Consider the following 22,310-nt stretch of genomic DNA (forward strand, 5'->3'; position numbering starts at 1 on the left):
AACAATTTAAACGAAAGAACAATTGTTAGAAAATTGGTATAGAGATCGATGGCAAAGTTATAGATAGGATATGTTCTTGGTGTTTGGATTTGCCAGAATAGTTTTTACACAAAATCGATGTCACCAGTGCTCTTTACCTCATTACAATTCCATAATCAGTCTAGGAGGAGCATGTGTGTGTGTGTGTGTGTGTTTGGGGGTGGGGGTATTCATGCAATTGTTTAAGTTTAAGTTTAAGTTTTTTTAAGCATTGGTTTTATGAAATAACAAAAGTGTATGCTGCATGATTCTAAAATGCACTGTTGTCTCAGAGAGGAAATACATATTGGGGTCGTTGAGAGCTGAATGGTTTTAAGATAGGCTACGGTTAATACATAGTGTACGTCATGTTTTCAAGATTCCACAATTCACCTTATGTATAAAACTCACCTCTAACGGAAAATCAGGTTGGTCCAAGATGCTCTTTTCACTCTGTATCCGCTGCATGGTTCCTGTCAAGCTGGGGTCCATTAACAGGACGTTCTGACTACCCGGTCTGGCAAACTTACAGTCACTTTTTCTGGAGTCAGTCGTCCTGCACACCTCGTAATTGTACACGTGCTGGAGAGTTCCCGTCCCCAAAGTATCTGCGTAACGCGGTGGATAATACGGAATCACCGGCAGATTGGAATGATAAAGGATACGAGACTGTCTCCATCTGTATATTTTCACTGATATAATAACCACCAAACACGTGATGAAAAGAAATGAAACTACAGCCAAAGCCAAGACTAAGTAAAAAGTCAGGTTGTCATTGTACTCCTTGTCGTGCGTAAAGTCAGTGAACTCCGAGAGCACTTCAGGGAAGCTGTCCGCCACCGCCACGTTAACATTGACTGTAGCTGAACGAGAGGGCTGCCCGTTGTCCTCCACTACAACAGTGAGCCTTTGTTTCACAGTATCTTTATCAGTCACTTGGCGAACAGTTCTTATTTCCCCATTCTGTAAGCCCACTTCAAACAGCGCCCTGTCTGTGGCTTTCTGCAGTTTATAGGAGAGCCAGGCATTCTGTCCAGAATCCACATCAACAGCCACCACTTTAGTGACCAGATAGCCCACATCTGCTGAACGAGGCACCATTTCAGCCACCAGAAAACCGCCAGTGTGGACTGGGTACAGAACCTGTGGTGCGTTGTCGTTCTGGTCCTGAATCATTATTTTCACAGTCACATTGCTACTGAGTGGAGGGGAGCCTCCATCCTGCGCTTTTATGCGGAACATGAAATCCTTGATCTGCTCGTAATCAAAAGAGCGCACAGCATGGACGACTCCACTATCAGCACTAACAGACACATATGAGGAGACGGGCACTCCGTTCACCGAGGAGTCCTCCAGTATGTAAGAAACACGAGCATTCTGGTTCCAGTCAGGGTCTCTGGCTTTCACTGTGAATATAGAGAACCCCGGTGTGTTGTTTTCTATAATGTAGGCCTCATATGAGGTCCTTTCAAAGACCGGCGCGTTGTCATTTACATCTGATATCTGTAAAGTGAGAGTGACGCTGCTGGAGAGCGAGGGCACTCCCTCATCAGAACACGTGACACTGATGTTGTACTCAGACGCTCTCTCTCGGTCCAATTCACGATCTGTCAGTAAACTATAGAAACCGTTTAGAGATGATTTGATTGTAAAGGGGATATTTTCATTTAATCCACAATTAACTTCGCCGTTATTGTCCGAGTCTGGGTCTTGAACGCTCATCATGGCAATTACTTTATTTTGCGGGGAGTCCTCCGTTATAGCATTTGATTTTGAAATTATATTGATAACGGGGCTGTTATCATTAACATCAACAACGTCAAGAATGATCTTGCTAGAGTCGGATAGACCTCCATTATCTATGGCTTCAATGTCAATTTGATATTGCCTGTTTTTTTCAAAATCAAGTTGACCAACTACTGTAACTTCTCCGTTATGTTTATCAATGTGAAATAGTTCCGTTAATGTATACATGCTTTTTGGAATACGGTAGGACAATACTCCGTTGAAACCTTTGTCTGCATCAGTCGCACTGACCGTTGTGACTCTTGTTCCTTTAGATGCATTCTCTGATATGCTTGCCTTATACATTGCTTGAGTAAAAACCGGGGCATTGTCGTTTGCATCTAACACTGTAATGTGTATTTGCACTGTTCCAGACAATTGGGGGTCGCCTCCATCAATTGCTATTAACACTAAAGACATATGTTCTTGTTTTTCTCGATCTAAAGGTTTTTGTAAAACCATCTCTACCTTTTTGCCTCCATCTGCCTGATTATGTAGTTTGAGAACAAAATTGTCCGTGGTTGTCAAGGAGTAGCTTTGGAGACCATTGGTACCGATATCAAAATCCATAGCTCTCTCTAAAAGGAATTTTGATCCTGACACTGCAGACTCACTAATTTCAAAACGCATTTCGCTGTTTGTAAAACTTGGAGCATTATCGTTTACGTCTTTAACCTCCACCGTTACTCTAAATAGTTCCATTGGAATGTCCAGAATTACTTGAAAATGTAGAGCGCAAGGCGTCGTCTGACCGCAGAGCGCTTCACGGTCTATTCTCTCTTTGATGAGGAGGACTCCCCTTTCTTTATTCAGCTCGATGTATTCTGCGCTGTCTCCAGTATAAATACGAGCTTTACCTGCTGTCAGTCTCTTTATGTCTAAACCTAAATCCTGCGCTATGTTACCGACTAAAGAACCTTTCACCATTTCTTCAGGAATAGAATAACTGACCTGTCCGTGAACTGAACCGAGAGAGAAGACCGAGATTAAAAACAGTACTTGCCGTGCCTTTGTTGTTTCCATAATTTCCTCTGTTTCAAAGAAATATATAACGATCCACAATACAACCTTGTATAATCCAGTATTTTCCCGAGTAGGTCATTGACGAGAAATACGTTCTGAAATTGAATATATAGACTAACAAAAGATTAGCAGCTCCTTGTTTTTATTCTGTAGGCCTACGTAATGCGGACTGTGCGTTTTTGCTCCTCTCTCTAAAATGATCTTGGTGGGGGAGGTACTGCTGTACCTCTGCTCTACAACCCCAACACACTGGCCAACAGCGGCCCTACGAGTTCAATTCACTGAACTACACTTCAGTCACATTCAAATCAAATCTTCAGTTATGACATGAATTATCCAGCCAATGCTGAACTGGCTTGATCTGTACTAATTTGACACTATTGGAACAACAAAAACAAAATGCACGTGAAATGTAATAATAGCTTCACAGAACATATGTTAACAAATACAGGCAAATATGACATTGACGTGGCTATAAACCCGTTCTCAAATTATAAGAGCAGATAAGCAACGCTATTTTTACGTATAACTTCCGTGAACGTGGACACCTAAAAGTACATTTCCATAATACACGGTATTATAAAGTGTTGTATCAAATAACAAACCAGTAATATATCATAAGACCACGTGTAGGAGTGACTGAGTGGGTAGGGTTCTTAAGGTGTGTAGGTATCAAGCTGGAGCTAACTATGTCGCTGTCCACAGAATATGGTGCTGAAATGGCAACCGAAAACTAAGGGATAGGGCTGATATATTCACAAAGAGGATACTTAAAAATATTGGCATGAGCAGTTACAGCACACTAACCTCCAGTGGAGAGTCTGGTTCATCCAGGAGGTTCTTTTCACTCTGTATCCGCTGCATGGTTCCTGTCAAGCTGGGGTCCATTACCAGGACGTTCTGACTACCGGGTCTGGCGAACTTACAGTCACTCTTTCTGGAGTCAGTTGTCCTGCACACCTCGTAATTGTACACGTGCTGCAATGTTCCCGTCCCCAAGGTGTCTGCGTAACGTGGTGGATAATAAGGAATCACCGGGAGATTGGAATGATAGAGGATACGAGACTGTCTCCATCTGTATATTTTCACTGATATAATGACCACTAAACACGTGATGAACAGAAATGAAACTACAGCCAAAGCCAAGACTAAGTAAAAAGTCAGGTTGTCATTGTAATCCTTGTCGTGCGTAAAGTCAGTGAACTCCGAGAGCACTTCAGGGAAGCTGTCCGCCACCGCCACGTTAACATTGACTGTAGCTGAACGAGAGGGCTGCCCGTTGTCCTCCACTACAACAGTCAGCCTTTGTTTCACTGCATCTTTATCAGTCACTTGGCGAACAGTTCTGATTTCCCCATTCTGTAAGCCCACTTCAAACAGCGCCCTGTCTGTGGCTTTCTGCAGTTTATAGGAGAGCCAGGCATTCTGTCCAGAATCCACATCAACAGCCACCACTTTAGTGACCAGATAGCCCACGTCTGCTGAACGAGGCACCATTTCAGCCACCAGAGAGCTGCCAGTCTGGACTGGGTACAGAACCTGTGGTGCGTTGTCGTTCTGGTCCTGAATCATTATTTTCACAGTCACATTGCTACTGAGTGGAGGGGAGCCTCCATCCTGCGCTTTTACACGGAACTGGAAGTCCTTGATCTGCTCGAAGTCAAAAGAGCGCACGGCATGGACGACTCCATTATCAGCACGAACGGACACATATGAGGAGACGGAAACTCCGTTAACCGAGGAGTCCTCCAGTATGTAAGAAACACGAGCATTCTGGTTCCAGTCAGCGTCTCTGGCTTTCACTGTGAATATGGAGAGGCCCGGTGTGTTGTTTTCTATGATGTAAGCCTCATATGACCTCCTTTCAAAGACCGGCGCGTTGTCATTCACATCTGATATCTGTAAGGTGAGAGTGACGCTGCTGGAGAGCGAGGGCACTCCCTCATCAGAACACGTGACACTGATGTTATACTCAGACGCTCTCTCTCGGTCTAATTCACTGTCTGTTACTAAGCTAAAAAAGTTACTTGAAGTTGCTTTCATCAGAAAAGGAATGTTTTCGTTTATCGAACACTTAACTTTACCATTTTCACTCGAGTCTGGGTCTTGTATATTAATCATTGTTACGACTGTATCTGTTTTGGCATCTTCGGCTATAATATTTGATCTAGATATGATATTTATAATAGGTTTATTGTCGTTAATATCAACAATATCGACTATGACTTTGCATGAATCAGTAAGTCCACCATCATCGCTTGCGCGTAAATTGATTTGGAAATGTTTAGATTTTTCATAATCAATGTTTCCTATTACTGTCAGCTCGCCGCTGTCCTCATTTACTTGAAAGGCTTTTCGGACATCATCTAACATGTTTGTGATTGAATACGTTATTTTACCGTTTGAACCTTGGTCAGCATCTGAAGCGCTAACTGTAGTTACAACTGTACCTTTTGGGGCATTTTCGGTTACTGTAGCTTTATACACAGGCTGAGTAAAAACAGGCGCATTGTCATTGACGTCTAATACGGTTATGAGTATCTGCATTGTTCCAGACATCTGCGGCTTGCCTCCATCGATGGCTGTCAGTAATAACGATACCTGCTCCTGTTTCTCTCGATCTAAGGGTTTATGTAAAACCATTTCAACATTCTTATTGCCATCTGCTTGGTTATGCAATTTAAGAGCAAAATTATCAGTTGGATTGAGCAAATAGCTTTGAAGACCATTATTACCAACATCAAGATCCATAGCCCTTTCCAACACAAATTTTGCCCCATTGACTGCAGACTCGCTAATTTTTAATTTCACTTCGCTTTTCCCAAAAGAGGGAGGGTTATCATTAACGTCGGTGATCTCAACCGTAATACTGTACAATTCCATAGGATTCTCCAAAATGATTTGAAAATGTAGAGCGCAAGGCGTCGTCTGACCGCAGAGCGCTTCACGGTCTATTCTCTCTTTGATGATGAGGATTCCACTTTCTTTATTCAGCTCGATGTATTCTAGGCTTTCTCCAGTATAAATACGAGCTTTACCTGATTTCAACCTCTTTATATCTAAACCTAAATCCTGCGCTATGTTACCGACTAAAGAACCTTTCACCATTTCCTCGGAAATTGAGTAACTGACCTGCCCGTGCACTGAACCGAGAGAGAGGACCGAGAGGAACAAAAGTACTTGCCGTGTCATTGTTATATCCGATATGTTTTCACCTCAAATAGAAACGCAACACACCTGTGATTATCCTCAAATCGTTGGGCAATATTCCACTTGTTTTCCGTGCCTAAATCCAAGTAGAACAACTCCAAGACAGAACATTCTCTAACAAAAGACTAGAACTTCCAATTCTCCGTCGTTGCTGATGTCTGTCACCCGGTCTGTGCGCTCTGCGTCCTGCTCTTCTTCTCTAATATGTCGAAGTAATGGAGGAGGTACTATTGCAAATCTACCAACCCATAACACTACCACACACTGGCCGACAGCGGCCCATAGAGTTCATTGTCAAGAACTACATTCGTGTCTAAATCATTTAGTGAAGTATCAGAATTCTAAACCAAGAGTTGAAGGCACATTGTGACGGCACAGTAGCCACGTTTTCATATTTCAAAGAGCTTCCATTATCCATGGTGTAGTAAGACAATGCCTTCAAATTATGGGAAGCAATGTCTTGAATTAATGTTGGAAAATTCAGGAGATTTATTTAAATTATTGGACAATACATGAATACAGTGTAATATGTGCTTGAATAAAAAAAAGCCGGAGGCAGAAAAAAGAGACTGAGTCTTTTCTCAGTATTGTCAGGACTAAATCAACGTGTCATTCACCATTAACATATTGCTAACAGGTTTTGCACGAAAGAGTGCAATTTAAGGGTATGGGAAGCTTATTAAGTTCTACTGAACGATCATACCTATAAGCAAATACTGACTTAAATTTACTAACCTCAAGGGGTGAATCTGGTTCGTCTAAGATGCTCTTTTCACTCTGTATCCGCTGCATGGTTCCTGTAAAGCTGGGATCCATGATCAGAACATTCTGACTACCCGGTCTGGCGAATTTACAGTCACTCTTTCTGGAGTCAGTCGTCCTGCACACCTCGTAATTGTACACGTGCTGCATAGTTCCCGTCCCCAAAGTGTCAGCGTAACGCGGTGGATAATACGGAATCACCGGGAGATTGGAATGATAGAGGATACGAGACTGTCTCCATCTGTATATTTTCACCGATATAATAACCACCAAACACGTGATAAACAAAAATGATACTACAGCCAAAGCCAACACTAAGTAAAATGTCAGGTTCTCATTATACTCCTTGTCGTGCGTAAAGTCAGTGAACTCTGAGAGCACTTCAGGGAAGCTGTCCGCCACTGCCACGTTAACATTGACTGTAGCTGAACGAGAGGGCTGTCCGTTGTCCTCCACTACAACAGTCAGCCTTTGTTTCACTGCATCTTTATCAGTCACTTGGCGAACAGTTCTTATTTCTCCATTCTGTAAGCTCACTTCAAACAGCGCCCTGTCTGTGGCTTTCTGCAGTTTATAGGACAGCCAGGCATTCTGTCCAGAGTCCACATCAACAGCCACCACTTTAGTGACCAGATAGCCCACGTCTGCTGAACGAGGCACCATTTCAGCCACCAGAGAGCCGCCAGTGTGGACTGGGTACAGAACCTGTGGTGCGTTGTCGTTCTGGTCCTGGATCATTATTGTCACAGTCACATTGCTACTGAGTGGAGGGGAGCCTCCATCCTGCGCTTTTACGTGGAAATGGAAATCCTTGATCTGCTCGTAGTCAAAAGAGCGCACGGCATGGATGACTCCACTATCAGCACTAATGGACACATATGAGGAGACGGGAACTCCATTAACCAAGGAGTCCTCCAGTATGTAAGAAACACGAGCATTCTGGTTCCAGTCAGCGTCTCTTGCTTTCACTGTGAATATAGAGAGGCCCGGTGTGTTGTTTTCTATAATGTAGGCCTCATATAAGCGTTTCTCAAAAACTGGCGCGTTGTCATTCACATCTGATATCTGTAAGGTGAGAGTGACGCTGCTGGAGAGCCCGGGCTCTCCCTCGTCAGAACACGTGACACTGATGTTATACTCAGACGCTCTCTCTCGGTCTAATTCACTGTCTGCTACTAAGCTATAGAATCCGTTTGAGGTAGACTTTATTGCAAACGGAATATTTTCACTTAAAATACAACCAACCATTCCGTTATTATCAGAGTCAGGATCGTGAACACTCATCACAGCTATAACTGTCTGAGAGGGGGAGTCCTCTGGTACTGACCGTGTCGTTGACATTAAATCAATCATAGGCATATTATCATTCACATCTATGATTTCGACCATTAATTTGCTCGAATCTGAAAGGCCACCCTGATCCTTAGCTTCTATATCTATCTGATAGTGTTTAGATTTTTCATAATCAACTTCGCCTTTCAACCGAACTTCACCGTTACTCTCATTAATTTCAAAATGATTCAATATACCAACGCTGCTACTCGATATGAAATACGTCACTAAGCCATTAGATCCATTATCTATGTCTGATGCACTAACTGTAGTTAAGACAGTTCCAGTGGGGGAGTTCTCAATCAATCTAGCCTTATATATTGCCTGCGTAAAAACTGGAGCATTGTCGTTGACGTCAAGCACGGTGACGAGTATCTGGACAGTTCCAGACATCTGCGGCTCACCACCGTCAGACGCAGTTAACAACAAATGTATCTGCTCCTGCTTCTCGCGGTCTAGAGGCTTTTGTAAGACCATCTCGACCTTTTTACTGCCATCTTTCTTGCCTTGTAATTTCAGAACAAAATTATCCGTTGGGTTAAGAGAGTAACTTTGGAGTCCATTTATTCCAATATCTAAATCGAACGCTCTCTCTAGTATAAATGTTGCTCCTGTCGATGCCAACTCGCTTAATTCAAATTTCATCTTATCTTTCTGGAAAAAAGGGGCATTGTCATTTATATCCGTGATCTCAATTGTGACACGGTAAAATTCGATTGGATTCTCTAGAATGATTTGGAAATGTAGAGCGCAAGGCGTTGTCTGTTCACAGAGCGCTTCACGGTCTATTTTTTCTTTAATGAGGAGGACTCCCCTTTCTTTATTCAGCTCTATGTAGTCTGCGTTGTTTCCTACATGTAATCGAGCTCTGCCTGATTTCAGTCTCTTGATATCTAAACCTAAATCCTGCGCTATGTTACCTACTAGAGAGCCTTTCACCATTTCTTCTGGAATAGAATAGCTGACCTGCCCGTGTACTAACCCGAGAGAGAGGACCAATATGAACAACAGTACTTGCCGCTCCATTGTTCCGTCTGCAACGTCCTATGTTTAAATAAAGATAAAATGATCCAAAAGAACATTGAGTATAATCCAATATGTTCCAGTGTTGATCATCGACGAGAAATAAATTATAAAATGAAATATTTAATGCTAAAAAAATAACTGCAGAACCGTGTTTTTGTTCTCTACGTATAATGCAGAATGTGCGTGTCTGCTCCTTCTCTCTCTAATATATCAACTTGGTGGGGGAGGTACTGCTGCAAATCTGCTCTGTAAACGCAACACACTGGCCAACAGCGGCACTATGAGTTCAAATTACTGAACTACACAACAGTCATAGACAAATTCAGCTCCTCAAAATTTACATGAATTATCCAAGCAATTCAACATCTGCTTAATCTGTAATAATTTGCATACCAAACACAATCATATCTAAACCAGCAAGTATGAACTGATTCAGGCAAATACGACGTCGAAACACTTTTAAACCCTTCTCAAATGAAAAGAAAGAGTTGATAGGCAAACCTAATATTTAACGTGAAACCCAATATTTAACGTGAAACTTAAGTGAAAGTGGAGAACTATTCATCACATTTCAATAATACACATTAAAGGGTACCATCAAAATATAAAAGAACTATTTAGATAATAGGAACACGTGTACGATAGAGTGAGAGGGTAAAGTTCATAGGGTGCAGGCTAAGCAACACATGGTTGCAGCGAACTATGTCGCTGTTCATAGTCCATAGTACTGAAATGGAAACCGAAAACTAAGGTTTGAGGCTGATATATTTGCAAAAAGGGTACAAGAAAAAATATTGGTATGAGCAGTTACAGCACACTAACCTCCAGTGGAGAGTCTGGTTCATCCAAGAGGTTCTTTTCACTCTGTATCCGCTGCATCGTTCCTGTCAAACTGGGGTCCATTATCAGGATGTTCTGACTACCTGGTCTGGCGAACTTACACTCACTCTTTCTTGAGTCAGTCGTCCTGCACACCTCGTAATTGTACACGTGCTGTAGAGTTCCCGTCCCCAAAGTGTCTGCGTAACGCGGTGGATAATAAGGAATCACCGGGAGATTGGAATGATAGAGGATGCGAGACTGTCTCCATCTGTATATTTTCACTGATATAATAACCACTAAACACGTGATGAACAGAAATGAAACTACAGCCAAAGCCAAGACTAAGTAAAAAGTCAGGTTGTCATTGTACTCCTTGTCGTGCGTAAAGTCAGTGAACTCCGAGAGCACTTCAGGGAAGCTGTCGGCCACTGCCACGTTAACATTGACTGTAGCTGAACGACAGGGCTGCCCGTTGTCCTCCACTACAACGGTGAGCCTTTGTTTCACTGCATCTTTATCAGTCACTTGGCGAACAGTTCTTATTTCCCCATTCTGTGAGCCCACTTCAAACAGCGCTCTGTCTGTGGCTTTCTGCAGTTTATAGGCGAGCCAGGCATTTTGTCCAGAGTCCACATCAACAGCCACCACTTTAGTGACCAGATAGCCTATATCTGCTGAACGAGGCACCATTTCAGCCACCAGAGAGCCACCAGTCTGGACTGGGTACAGAACCTGAGGTGCGTTGTCGTTCTGGTCTTGGATCAATATCTTCACAGTCACATTGCTACTGAGTGGAGGGGAGCCTCCATCCTGCGCTTTTACGCGGAACTGGAAATCCTTGATCTGCTCGAAGTCAAAAGAGCGCACTGCATGGACGACTCCACTATCAGCACTAATGGACACATATGAGGAGACGGGCACTCCATTAACCGAGGAGTCCTCCAGTATGTAAGAAACACGAGCATTCTGGTTCCAGTCAGCGTCTCTTGCTTTCACTGTAAATATAGAGAGGCCCGGTGTGTTGTTTTCTATAATGTAGGCTTCATATGAACTCTTCTCAAAGACAGGCGCGTTGTCATTCACGTCTGATATCTGTAAGTTGAGAGTGACAATGCTGGAGAGCGAGGGCACGCCCTCATCAGAACACGTGACACTGATGTTATACTTTGAATCTCTCTCTCGGTCTAATTCACTGTCAGTTACTAAGCTATAGAATCCGTTTGATGTAGACTTCATAGCAAACGGTATATTTTCATTCAAAACACAACCAACCACTCCGTTATTATCAGAGTCGGGATCGTGAACACTCATCACAGCTATAACTGTCTGAGAAGGGGAGTCCTCCGGAACTGACCGTGATGTTGACATTAAATCAATCATGGGCATATTATCGTTCACGTCAATGATGTCTACCATTAATTTACTCGAATCTGAAAGGCCACCCTGATCCTTAGCTTCTATATCTATCTGATAGTGTTTAGATTTTTCATAATCAACCTCGCCTTTCAACCGAACTTCGCCGTTACTCTCATTAATTTCAAAATGATTCAAAATACCAACGGTGCTACTCGATATTAAATACGTCACTAAGCCATTAGATCCATTATCTATGTCTGATGCACTAACTGTAGTTAAGACAGTTCCAGAAGGGGAGTTTTCAACCAATCTAGCCTTGTATATTGTCTGCGTAAAAACTGGAGCATTGTCGTTGGCATCAAGTACAGTGACGAGTATCTGGACAGTTCCAGACATCTGCGGCTCACCACCGTCAGACGCGGTTAACAACAGATGTATCTGCTCCTGCTTCTCACGGTCTAGAGGCTTCTTTAAGATCATCTCGACCTTTTTACTGCCATCTGCCTGGCCTTGTAATTTCAATTCAAAATTATCCGTTGGGTTAAGAGAGTAACTTTGGAGTCCATTTACTCCGATATCTAAATCGAATGCTCTCTCTAGTATAAATTTAGCTCCTTTTGTTGCCGACTCACTTATTTCGAATTTCATCTTATCTTTCTGGAAAAAGGGGGCATTGTCATTTATATCCGTGATCTCAATTGTGACACGGTAAAATTCGATTGGATTCTCTAGAATGATTTGGAAATGTAGAGCGCAAGGCGTTGTCTGTTCACAGAGCGCTTCACGGTCTATTTTTTCTTTAATGAGGAGGACTCCCCTTTCTTTATTCAGCTCTATGTAGTCTGCGTTGTTTCCTACATGTAATCGAGCTCTGCCTGATTTCAGTCTCTTGATATCTAAACCTAAATCCTGCGCTATGTTACCTACTAGAGAGCCTTTCACCATTTCTTCTGGAATAGAATAGCTGACCTGCCCGTGCACTAAGCCGAAAGAGAGGACCAATATAAACAACAGTACTTGCCGTTCCATTGTTCCGTCCGTAATGTCCTATGTTTAAAATAAAGATATACGGATTCACAACAAAATCGAGAATAATCCAATATTTTCCAGTGTCGATCATCGACGAGATATAGGTTCTAAAATGAAATATTTCACTTTAAAAAAGAATTGCAGAACCGTGTTTTTGTTCTCTACGTAATGCGGATTGTGCGTGTCTGCTCCTTCTCTCTAATAACTTGGTGGGGGAGGAACTGCTGCAAATCTGCTCTGCAAACGCAACACACTGGCCAACAGCGGCACTATGAGTTCAGTTTACTGAATTACACATCAGTCACAGACAAATTCAACTCCTCAGATATTACATGAATTATACAAGCAATTCGACATTGCTTAATCTGTAATAATTTGACGTAAGAAACACCAAACCAGAAAGTATGAACTAATTCAGGAAAATATGACGTCGAAAGACTTTTGAACCCCTTCTCAAATGACAAGACAGAGTTGATAGGCAAACGCAATATTTTACGTGAAAGTTAAGTGAAAGTGTACAACTATTCATCACATTTCCATAATACACATTAAAGTGTTACTCCCAAAAATATTCTAATTAATTAGACAATAGGAACACATAGAGTGAGAGGGTAAAGCTCATAGGGTGCAGGCTAAGCAACAAATGGCTGCTGCTAAATATGTCAGTAGTGCTGAAATGGAAACCGAAAGGCATAGGTTTGAGGATGATGTATTTGCAAAAAGGGTACAAAAACATATTGGCATGACCAGCTACAGCACACTAACCTCCAGTGGAGAGTCTGGTTCATCTAGGAGGCTCTTTTCACTCTGTATCCGCTGCATGGTTCCTGTCAAGCTGGGATCCATTATCAGGACGTTCTGACTACCCGGTCTGGCAAATTTACAGTCACTCTTTCTGGAGTCAGTTGTCCTGCACACCTCGTAATTGTACACGTGCTGGAGAGTTCCCGTCCCCAAAGTGTCTGCGTAACGCGGTGGATAGTATGGAATCACTGGGAGATTGGAATGATAGAGGATGCGAGACTGTCTCCATCTGTATATTTTCACTGATATAATAACCACCAAACACGTGATGAACAGAAATGAAACTACAGCCAAAGCCAAGACTAAGTAAAAAGTCAGGTTGTCATTGTACTCCTTATCTTGCGTAAAGTCAGTGAACTCCGAGAGCACTTCAGGGAAGCTGTCCGCCACTGCCACGTTAACATTGACTGTAGCTGAACGAGAGGGCTGCCCGTTGTCCTCCACCACAACAGTGAGCCTTTTTTTCACTGCATCTTTATCAGTCACTTGGCGAACAGTTCTTATTTCCCCATTCTGTAAGCCCACTTCAAACAGCGCCCTGTCTGTGGCTTTCTGCAGTTTATAGGAGAGCCAGGCATTCTGTCCAGAGTCCACATCAACAGCCACCACTTTAGTGACCAGATAGCCCACATCTGCTGAACGAGGCACCATTTCAGCCACCAGAGAGCCTCCAGTCTGGACTGGGTACAGAACCTGTGGTGCGTTGTCGTTTTGGTCTTGGATCATTATTTTCACAGTCGCATTGCTACAGTGTGGAGGAGAGCCTCCATCCTGTGCTTTTATGCGGAACTGGAAATCCTTGATCTGCTCGTAGTCAAAAGAGCGCACTGCATGGACGACTCCACTATCAGCACTAACGGACACATATGAGGAGACGGGAACTCCGTTAACCGAGGAGTCCTCCAGTATGTAAGAAACACGGGCATTCTGGTTCCAGTCAACGTCTCTTGCTTTCACAGTGAATATTGAGAGGCCCGGTGTGTTGTTTTCTAAGATATAGGCCTCATATGAGCTCTTCTCAAAGACAGGTGCGTTGTCATTCACATCTGATATCTGTAAGGTGAGAGTGACGCTGCTGGAGAGCGAGGGCACGCCCTCATCAGAACACGTGACACTGATGTTGTACTCAGATGCTCTCTCTCGATCCAATTCATTGTCGGTTACCAAGCTAAAGAAATGATTCGAGGAGGATTTCATCATAAACGGAATGTCTTCATCAATAGCGCAAATAACCTTTCCATTTTCACCAGAGTCTGGATCTTGTACGTTGATAATGGTCACTACTGTACCGGATTTAGCATTTTCTGATACGGAATTTGTTTTCGACATAATATTAATAGTAGGGCTATTATCATTCATATCCACTACTTCAACTAAAATCTTACACGAATCTGTCAGCCCACCATCATCACTAGCTTGTATATGTATTTCATATTGTCGAGCCCTTTCATAATCTATGTTTCCAGATAAAGAAACCACACCACTTTCTTCATTTATGTCAAACATGTTCGAGACATCATCCAGAGTATTAGTTATTGAATATGACATCCTACCATTAGACCCTTGGTCAGCATCAGTGGCACTTACGGTACTTAGAACTGTGCCCCTTGGTGCATTCTCTTTTGTTAAAGCTTTGTAAATTTCCTGTGTAAATACAGGTGCGTTATCATTGGCGTCTAAGACAGTTATCTTTATCTGCATAGTCCCCGACAATTTCGGTTCGCCTCCATCTATAGCCGTGAGAGTTAAAGAGAGATACTCCTGACTCTCTCGGTCTAGAGATTTTTGCAAAACCATCTCCACCTTTTTCCCGCCGTCTGGTTGATTTTGCAATTTTAAAATGAAGTTATCTTTGGGTATTAAAATATAACTTTGGATACCATTCACCCCATTATCTAAATCCATCGCTCTCTCCAATACAAATTTAGCTCCGACCACTGCCGACTCACTGATCTTAAATATCATTTCATCTTTCTTAAAACTAGGTGCATTATCGTTTATATCATTGATCTCTATGGTAACACTGAAAAATTCAATGGGATCTTCTAGAGTTATTTGAAGATGCAGAGCGCAAGGCGTCGTCTGTCCGCAGAGCGCTTCACGGTCTATTCTCTCTTTGATGAGGAGGACTCCCCTTTCTTTATTCAGCTCGATGTATTCTGTGCTGTCTCCAGTATAAATGCGAGCTTTACCCGACTGCAGTCTATTTACATCCAAACCTAAATCCTGCGCTATGTTTCCGACTAAAGAGCCTTTCAACATTTCCTCGGGAATAGAGTAACTGACCTGCCCGTGCATTGAATCAAGAGAGAGGACCAAGATGAACAACAGTATTTGCCGTGCCATTGTTCTTTCCGACATTCCTTCTGTTCGATTAAACAAACGCTTTATAATCCGCTAGGAAGTTTAAAGTCCATCAGTATCCAGTGCCACAAATAAAAGAGAATTATGTCCAAAATACTGAAATATTTTACTAAACAGTCGCTCCTAAGAGGCTGTTGTGTGTTGTCTCTGTTACCCGTCCTGTATGAACTGCTTAGTTATTTCTCTCTGTTCTAAGGAGATGGGGGAGGTACTGTTGCCAACCTGCCCTGCAACTGCAACACACTGGTCAACAGCGTCTCTCAGAGTTGATGTTACTGAACTGCACTTATTTAACAATCAGTGACCTATGCACTTTTGTAAAGCTCTCTCTTGGAAGTCGCCTTTGATAAAAGCGTCTGCTAAATGCATACATGTAAATGTCACAAGGAAAAATAGCAAAATGATAGAAATCTTCAATAGACATGCGGAATGCAACGTCAGATGTCTATCAGTTCATTCAAAAACAGCTCAATGTTCATTAAACCTTACATGAAATCATGCTAATGAAGAATCTAAGTGCTCGTAAGTAAATTAGCGTTTTGACCTAAGTTGAGGTTATCTCTAAAGTTACTATTCAATGACCATTAAACATCCTTTAAACAGCTTTGCTAGTTTAATGGTGTTAAACTAGTTTATTGTTTTTTTGATGAATGTGCGAAACTAATAATAAACAATAAAATAAAAGATTTCTGCTGCTCAGATCACCTAAAATGTTGCTGTCCACTTCCAAGGGTATTGAATTGTATGATCAGAAATATTCAATATTTAAATAACAACCGACTTAGTCACTTTCACAGAGTAAAAGAGTAAATTCCTCACTTTGCTAAATTACGAACAATGAATTACAGCACACTAACCTCCAGTGGAGAGTCTGGTTCATCCAGGAGGTTTTTTTCACTCTGTATCCGCTGCATGGTTCCTGTCAAGCAGGGATCCATTATCAGGACGTTCTGACTACTAGGTCTGGCGAACGTACAGTCACTCTTTCTGGAGTCGGTCGTCCTGCACACCTCGTAATTGTACACGTGCTGCAGAGTTCCAGTCCCCAAAGTGTCTGCGTAACGCGGCGGATAATACGGAATCACCGGGAGATTGGAATGATAGAGGATACGAGACTGTCTCCATCTGTATAATTTCACTGATATAATAAACACCAAACACGTGATGAAAAGAAATGAAACTACAGCCAAAGCCAAGACTAAGTAAAAAGTCAGGTTCTCATTGTACTCCTTGTCGTGCGTAAAGTCAGTGAACTCCGAGAGCACTTCAGGGAAGCTGTCCGCCACCGCCATGTTAACATTGACTGTAGCTGAACGAGAGGGCTGCCCGTTGTCCTCCACTACAACAGTGAGTCTTTGTTTCACTGCATCTTTATCAGTCACTTGGCGAACAGTTCTGATTTCCCCATTCTGTAAGCCCACTTTAAACAGCGCCCTGTCTGTGGCTTTCTGCAGTTTATAGGAGAGCCAGGCATTCTGTCCAGAGTCCACATCAACAGCCACCACTTTAGTGACCAGATAGCCCACGTCTGCTGAACGAGGCACTATTTCAGCCACCAGAGAGCCGCCAGTCTGGACTGGGTAAAGAACCTGTGGTGCGTTGTCGTTCTGGTCCTGAATCATTATTTTCACAGTCACATTGCTACTGAGTGGAGGGGAGCCTCCATCCTGCGCTTTTACACCGAAATGGAAGTATTTGATCTGCTCGTAGTCAAAAGAGCGCACTGCATGCACGACTCCACTATCAGCACTAACGGACACATATGAAGAGACGGGAACTCCGTTAACCGAAGAATCCTCCAGTATGTAAGAAACACGAGCATTTTGGTTCCAGTCAGCGTCTCTGGCTTTCACTGTGAATATAGAGAGGCCCGGTGTGTTGTTTTCTATAATGTAGGCCTCATATGAGCTCCTATCAAAGACTGGCGCGTGGTCATTCACATCTGATATCTGTAAGGTGAGAGTGACGCTGCTGGACAGCGAGGGCACTCCCTCATCAGAACACGTGACACTGATGTTATACTCAGACGCTCTCTCTCGGTCCAATTCACTGTCTGTCACTAAACTATAGAACCCGTTTACGGTCGATTGTATTGTAAATGGTATGTCATCGTTAAGCTTGCATTGCAGGTTACCGTTACTCTCAGAGTCTGGATCGTTTACACTCAGCATGACGATCACTGTGTTCGGAGTGGAGTCCTCTCGTATGGAATCCGATTTAGAAATTATATTAATATTTGGACTGTTATCATTGACATCAATCACATCAACGATAATCTTACTGGAATCCGATAGACCACCATTGTCAATAGCTTCTATGTCTATTTGATAGTGTTTGTATTTTTCATAATCAATTTGTCCAATCAAAGTCACCTCACCGCTTTTTCTATCCAATTTAAATATTTCCGATAAATGATGTTTGCCATTAGAAATAATGTAAGAAACAACTGCATGTGTGTCTTTGTCTAAATCGGATGCACTTACAGTTGTTATATGCGTTCCTGTTTGAGAATTCTCAGTTACAGTAGCTTTGTAAATTGGTTTGGTAAAAATAGGTGCGTTGTCATTTGCATCCAATACGGTAACATATATCTGCATTGTTCCAAACATTTGTGGTTCGCCTCCATCGAACGCTGTCAATAACAAAGATATATTCTCCTGTTTTTCTCTATCTAGAGGTTTCTGCAAGACCATCTCAACCTTTCTACTCCCATCGACTTGATTTTCAAATTTTAAAACAAAGTTATCTGTGGGTTTAAGTGAGTAGCTCTGGAGGCCATTCAATCCTATATCAGCATCCAGAGCTTTCTCTAATACAAATTTAGCTCCGAGTACAGCTGACTCACTAATCTCAAAATGTTTTCCGCTGTTCGTAAAACTGGGAGCATTATCGTTTATGTCTGTGATCTCCACTGTTACCCGGAACATTTCCATTGGGGTCTCCAGAATCAATTGAAAATGTAGAGCGCAAGGCGTTGTCTCACCGCACAAAGCTTCACGGTCTATTCTCTCTTTGATGAGTAGGACTCCCCTTTCTTTATTCAGCTCGATGTATTCTGTGCTGTCTCCAGTATAAATACGAGCTTTACCTGATTTCAGTCTCTTTATGTCCAATCCTAAATCCTGCGCTATGTTACCGACTAAAGAACCTTTCACCATTTCTTCGGGAATGGAATAACTGACCTGGGCGTGCACTGAACCGAGAGAGAGGACCAAGATGAACAGCAGTAGACCTACTTGCCATGCCATTGTTCTGTTCGACACTTGCTCTGTTCGATTAAATTTAAGATTCTTAATCCGCTGTGAAGTCTAGAATAGTCCAGCAGTATCCAGTGTCACAGATGGAAGGGAAATATGTCCACAATATTAAAATGTTGACAAAATAGTCGCTGGTCTGAGTCTTCGTGGTGTGTGTTCTCTGTTATCCGGACTGTGTCTACTGCTTACTGCTCTTTATCTCGCTATACCGAAATGGGGGAGGTACAATTGCCAACCAGTGCTGCCACTGCAACACACTGGCCAACAGCGTCTCTCTGAGTTGAGTTTACTGAACTACACATATTTAACGCGCAAACACTGAACATAGATTGAAAACAATAGTCATGTGAAATGCTATACTCCAGAGGTCCATCAGTTGATTATCATTATCTGTTCGGCATTCAATGTACCTTTAAATAATAATATTAAGTGCTCATGAGTAAATAACAAGCCACTTCTTCAATGTAGGTGATGTCATTGAATGATCTCTGAACCAATAAATACATATAAATCAGATTTTGTGGATGACAAAAACATATTGTAAAAAGTGTATGTAATTTTCGGATGTAAAAAAAAAAAAGATTTCTGCTAATCAGAGCACTTAACATGTTGCTGTCCACGACCACGGGTGCTGAAAGATATATTCAGAAAAAATACAAACACATTACAATGAAAACCGACATAAGGCAGGGTAGGAAGAGTAAGTTACTCTTGTATCTAAACTAACTACCATGTGTTACAGCACACTAACCTCCAGTGGAGAGTCTGGTTCATCCATGAGGTTCTTTTCACTCTGTATCCGCTGCATGGTTCCTGTCAAGCTGGGGTCCATTACCAGGACGTTCTGACTACCGGGTCTGGCGAACTTACAGTCACTCTTTCTGGAGTCAGTCGTCCTGCACACCTCGTAATTGTACACGTGCTGCAGAGTTCCCGTCCCCAAAGTGTCTGCGTAACGAGGTGGATAATACGGAATCACTGGGAGATTGGAATGATAGAGGATGCGAGACTGTCTCCATCTGTATATTTTCACTGATATAATAACCACCAAACACGTGATGAAAAGAAATGAAACTACAGCCAAAGCCAAGACTAAGTAAAACGTCAGGTTGTCATTGTACTCCTTGTCGTGCGTAAAGTCAGTGAACTCTGAGAGCACTTCAGGGAAGCTGTCCGCCACCGCCACGTTAACATTGACTGTAGCTGAACGAGAGGGCTGCCCGTTGTCCTCCACTACAACAGTGAGCCTTTGTTTCACTGCATCTTTATCAGTCACTTGGCGAACAGTTCTTATTTCTCCATTCTGTAAGCCCACTTCAAACAGCGCCCTGTCCGTGGCTTTCTGCAGTTTATAGGAGAGCCAGGCATTCTGTCCAGAATCCACATCAACAGCCACTACTTTAGTGACCAGATAGCCCACATCTGCTGAACGAGGCACCATTTCAGCCACCAGAGAGCCGCCGGTCTGGACTGGGTAAAGAACTTGTGGTGCATTGTCGTTTTGGTCGAGTACAAAAACAGTTAAAGAAACATTGCTGCTCAAACTAGGCGAGCCTCCGTCTTGAGCTTTCACTACGAACTTCAGCTCCTTATTTTGCTCATAATCCAAAGATCGAACGGCATGTATAACTCCCGTTTCAGAATTAATTGATACATAACTAGACACTGGGCTTCCATTTATCTGCGTATCCTCGAGGAGGTAAGACACTCTTGCGTTTTGATTCCAATCAGAGTCCCGCGCGCTGACTGTGAAAATAGACATTCCAGGGGAATTATTCTCTATGACGTTTGCGGAATGGGTCCCTTTATCAAACAATGGCACATTGTCATTTACGTCTGATATTCTAAGGTGAAGTGTTGTTGTGCTCGAGAGAGGTGGCGAACCTGAGTCAGAGGCCGTTATGATTATATTATATTCTGGCACCGATTCACGGTCAAATGTTGAGTCTGTTAACAAATTGTAATAGTTTGTTAATGATGATTTTATCTTAAATGGAAGTTTGTTGTCTATATGACATGTCACCTGGCCATTCTTTTCTGAGTCGGCATCTTTTACATAAATAACAGCAATTGTGGTCCCCAGAGGAGCATCTTCAGACACAGGGCTTGAGAAGGACATGACATTTATCACTGGTGCGTTGTCATTAACATCCACAATGTCAATAGTTACTTTACTGGAGTCCGTTAATCCTCCTTGGTCGGTTGCTTCAACTGTAAATTCATATTTCTTAGCTTTTTCATAATCAATTTGTCCTACAAGTGTCATCTTGCCACTATTCTTGTCCATGTGAAATATGTCAACAAGCTCCTGTTTTAAATTAGAGAGCCAATATGTTATGTGTCCGTTTGAACCACTGTCTGCATCACTCGCATATACCGTTGTAACATAGTTGCCTTTAGGGGCGTTTTCCATAACAGTAGCCCGGTAAACTGTCTGGTTAAATACTGGAGCATTGTCATTAGCATCTAGGACCGTGATATATATATTTACTGTGCTAGATCTCTGTGGATTTCCACCGTCTACAGCGATGAGCTTTAGCTGAAAATTAGGTTGACTCTCTCTATCTAAAGTTTTTTGTAGAATCATTTCCACATATTTTCTTCCATCCGGATTTGAGTGTTGTTTCAGAACAAAATTATCATTTGAAGATAATATGTATTTCTGAAGACCATTATCGCCTACATCGGCATCTTCGGCACTGGCTAACATGAAGCGAGATCCGAGTGTTGCCGATTCACTAATCTCGATTTTAACCTCATTTTTTTGAAACACCGGTGCATTATCATTAACATCTGTTATTTCCACAGTCACGCGATGCAGCTCTATTGGATTTTCTAATATAATTTCGAAGCTGAAACTACACGGTGTGACGTCGCCACAAAGCTGCTCTCGGTCTATTCTCTCCTTCACAACTAGAATCCCTTTGTCTGTCTTCAGCTCCGTGTACTGAATGCTCTCTCCGGTCACAATCCGGGCCCGACCCGCACGGAGCCTTTTCAAATCTATTCCAAGATCTTGAGCTACGTTACCAATCAACGACCCTTTGTTCATATCCTCTGGAATAGAGTAACGGATTTGTCCTGCTGCAAAGTGACTGAAATACAGGAGAAAGAACAGCAATTGCCATCGAAATCCACGGTTCAAACGCCATATCTCGCTGGGTTTGGCAAACTCGTTAATCTCCATGTACAAAACAAAGTAAATCCAGTCCTAAAATCGTTGGTTTCCTTAAAATAGGTTCGAAAACAGAACTAGTTACAGTTTCGAGAGTATTCCAATATATTTATCTTGCAGGCCGCTGAGAACAGCTACTTGCCATCAAACACACAACTCGCCGTTTCTCATCTGGTAAAATGCAATAATAAGGGAGGAGACAACGCAACACGACTGACAGCACTGCAGATTTTCATTCTACTGACCAACAGCGTCCCTTAGAGTTCAAACCATGAAAACCAATCCAGAAATATACTACACACTTTAAAAGACAAATGTATCTTCGTTCCAGGTTAGCTGCTGTTGAG

General features: G+C 42.4%; 2 protein-coding genes across 18 annotated transcripts in view; both read right to left on the minus strand.

The window, feature by feature from the left end:
* LOC124488974 (protocadherin gamma-A3-like) overlaps positions 1-22,310 on the minus strand; it is a 111,113-nt gene that overhangs the window by 60,276 nt on the left and 28,527 nt on the right. For 2 of the 17 annotated variants that reach the window (XM_047051576.1, XM_047051573.1), the window contains exon 1: positions 6,772-9,294. The exons of 8 other annotated variants lie outside the window; for them this stretch is intronic. In XM_047051576.1, coding sequence (XP_046907532.1) covers positions 6,772-9,156 — 2,385 coding nt within the window. In that variant the 5' untranslated portion in view covers positions 9,157-9,294. Of the gene's footprint in view, positions 1-429; positions 2,976-3,633; positions 6,058-6,771; positions 9,295-13,128; positions 15,787-16,388; positions 18,948-19,539; positions 22,136-22,310 lie in introns of those variants that run through there. 7 more of the 17 variants (XM_047051575.1, XM_047051572.1, XM_047051569.1 and 4 more) reach the window with 5 other exon arrangements.
* LOC124488978 (protocadherin beta-16-like) lies at positions 9,964-12,480 on the minus strand. The gene has a single exon (XM_047051578.1). The coding sequence runs from the start codon at positions 12,361-12,363 to the stop codon at positions 9,964-9,966; it is 2,400 nt and encodes a 799-aa protein (XP_046907534.1). The 5' UTR covers positions 12,364-12,480.

The sequence above is a fragment of the Hypomesus transpacificus genome, unplaced genomic scaffold (assembly GCF_021917145.1).
Source record: "Hypomesus transpacificus isolate Combined female unplaced genomic scaffold, fHypTra1 scaffold_160, whole genome shotgun sequence".
Taxonomy (NCBI): domain Eukaryota; kingdom Metazoa; phylum Chordata; class Actinopteri; order Osmeriformes; family Osmeridae; genus Hypomesus; species Hypomesus transpacificus.

What these genes read in the sequence shown, in the direction of transcription:
- LOC124488978 (XM_047051578.1), bottom strand. Translation starts at nt 12,363, where the DNA reads ATGGAACGGCAAGTACTGTTGTTTATATTGGTCCTCTCTTTCGGCTTA.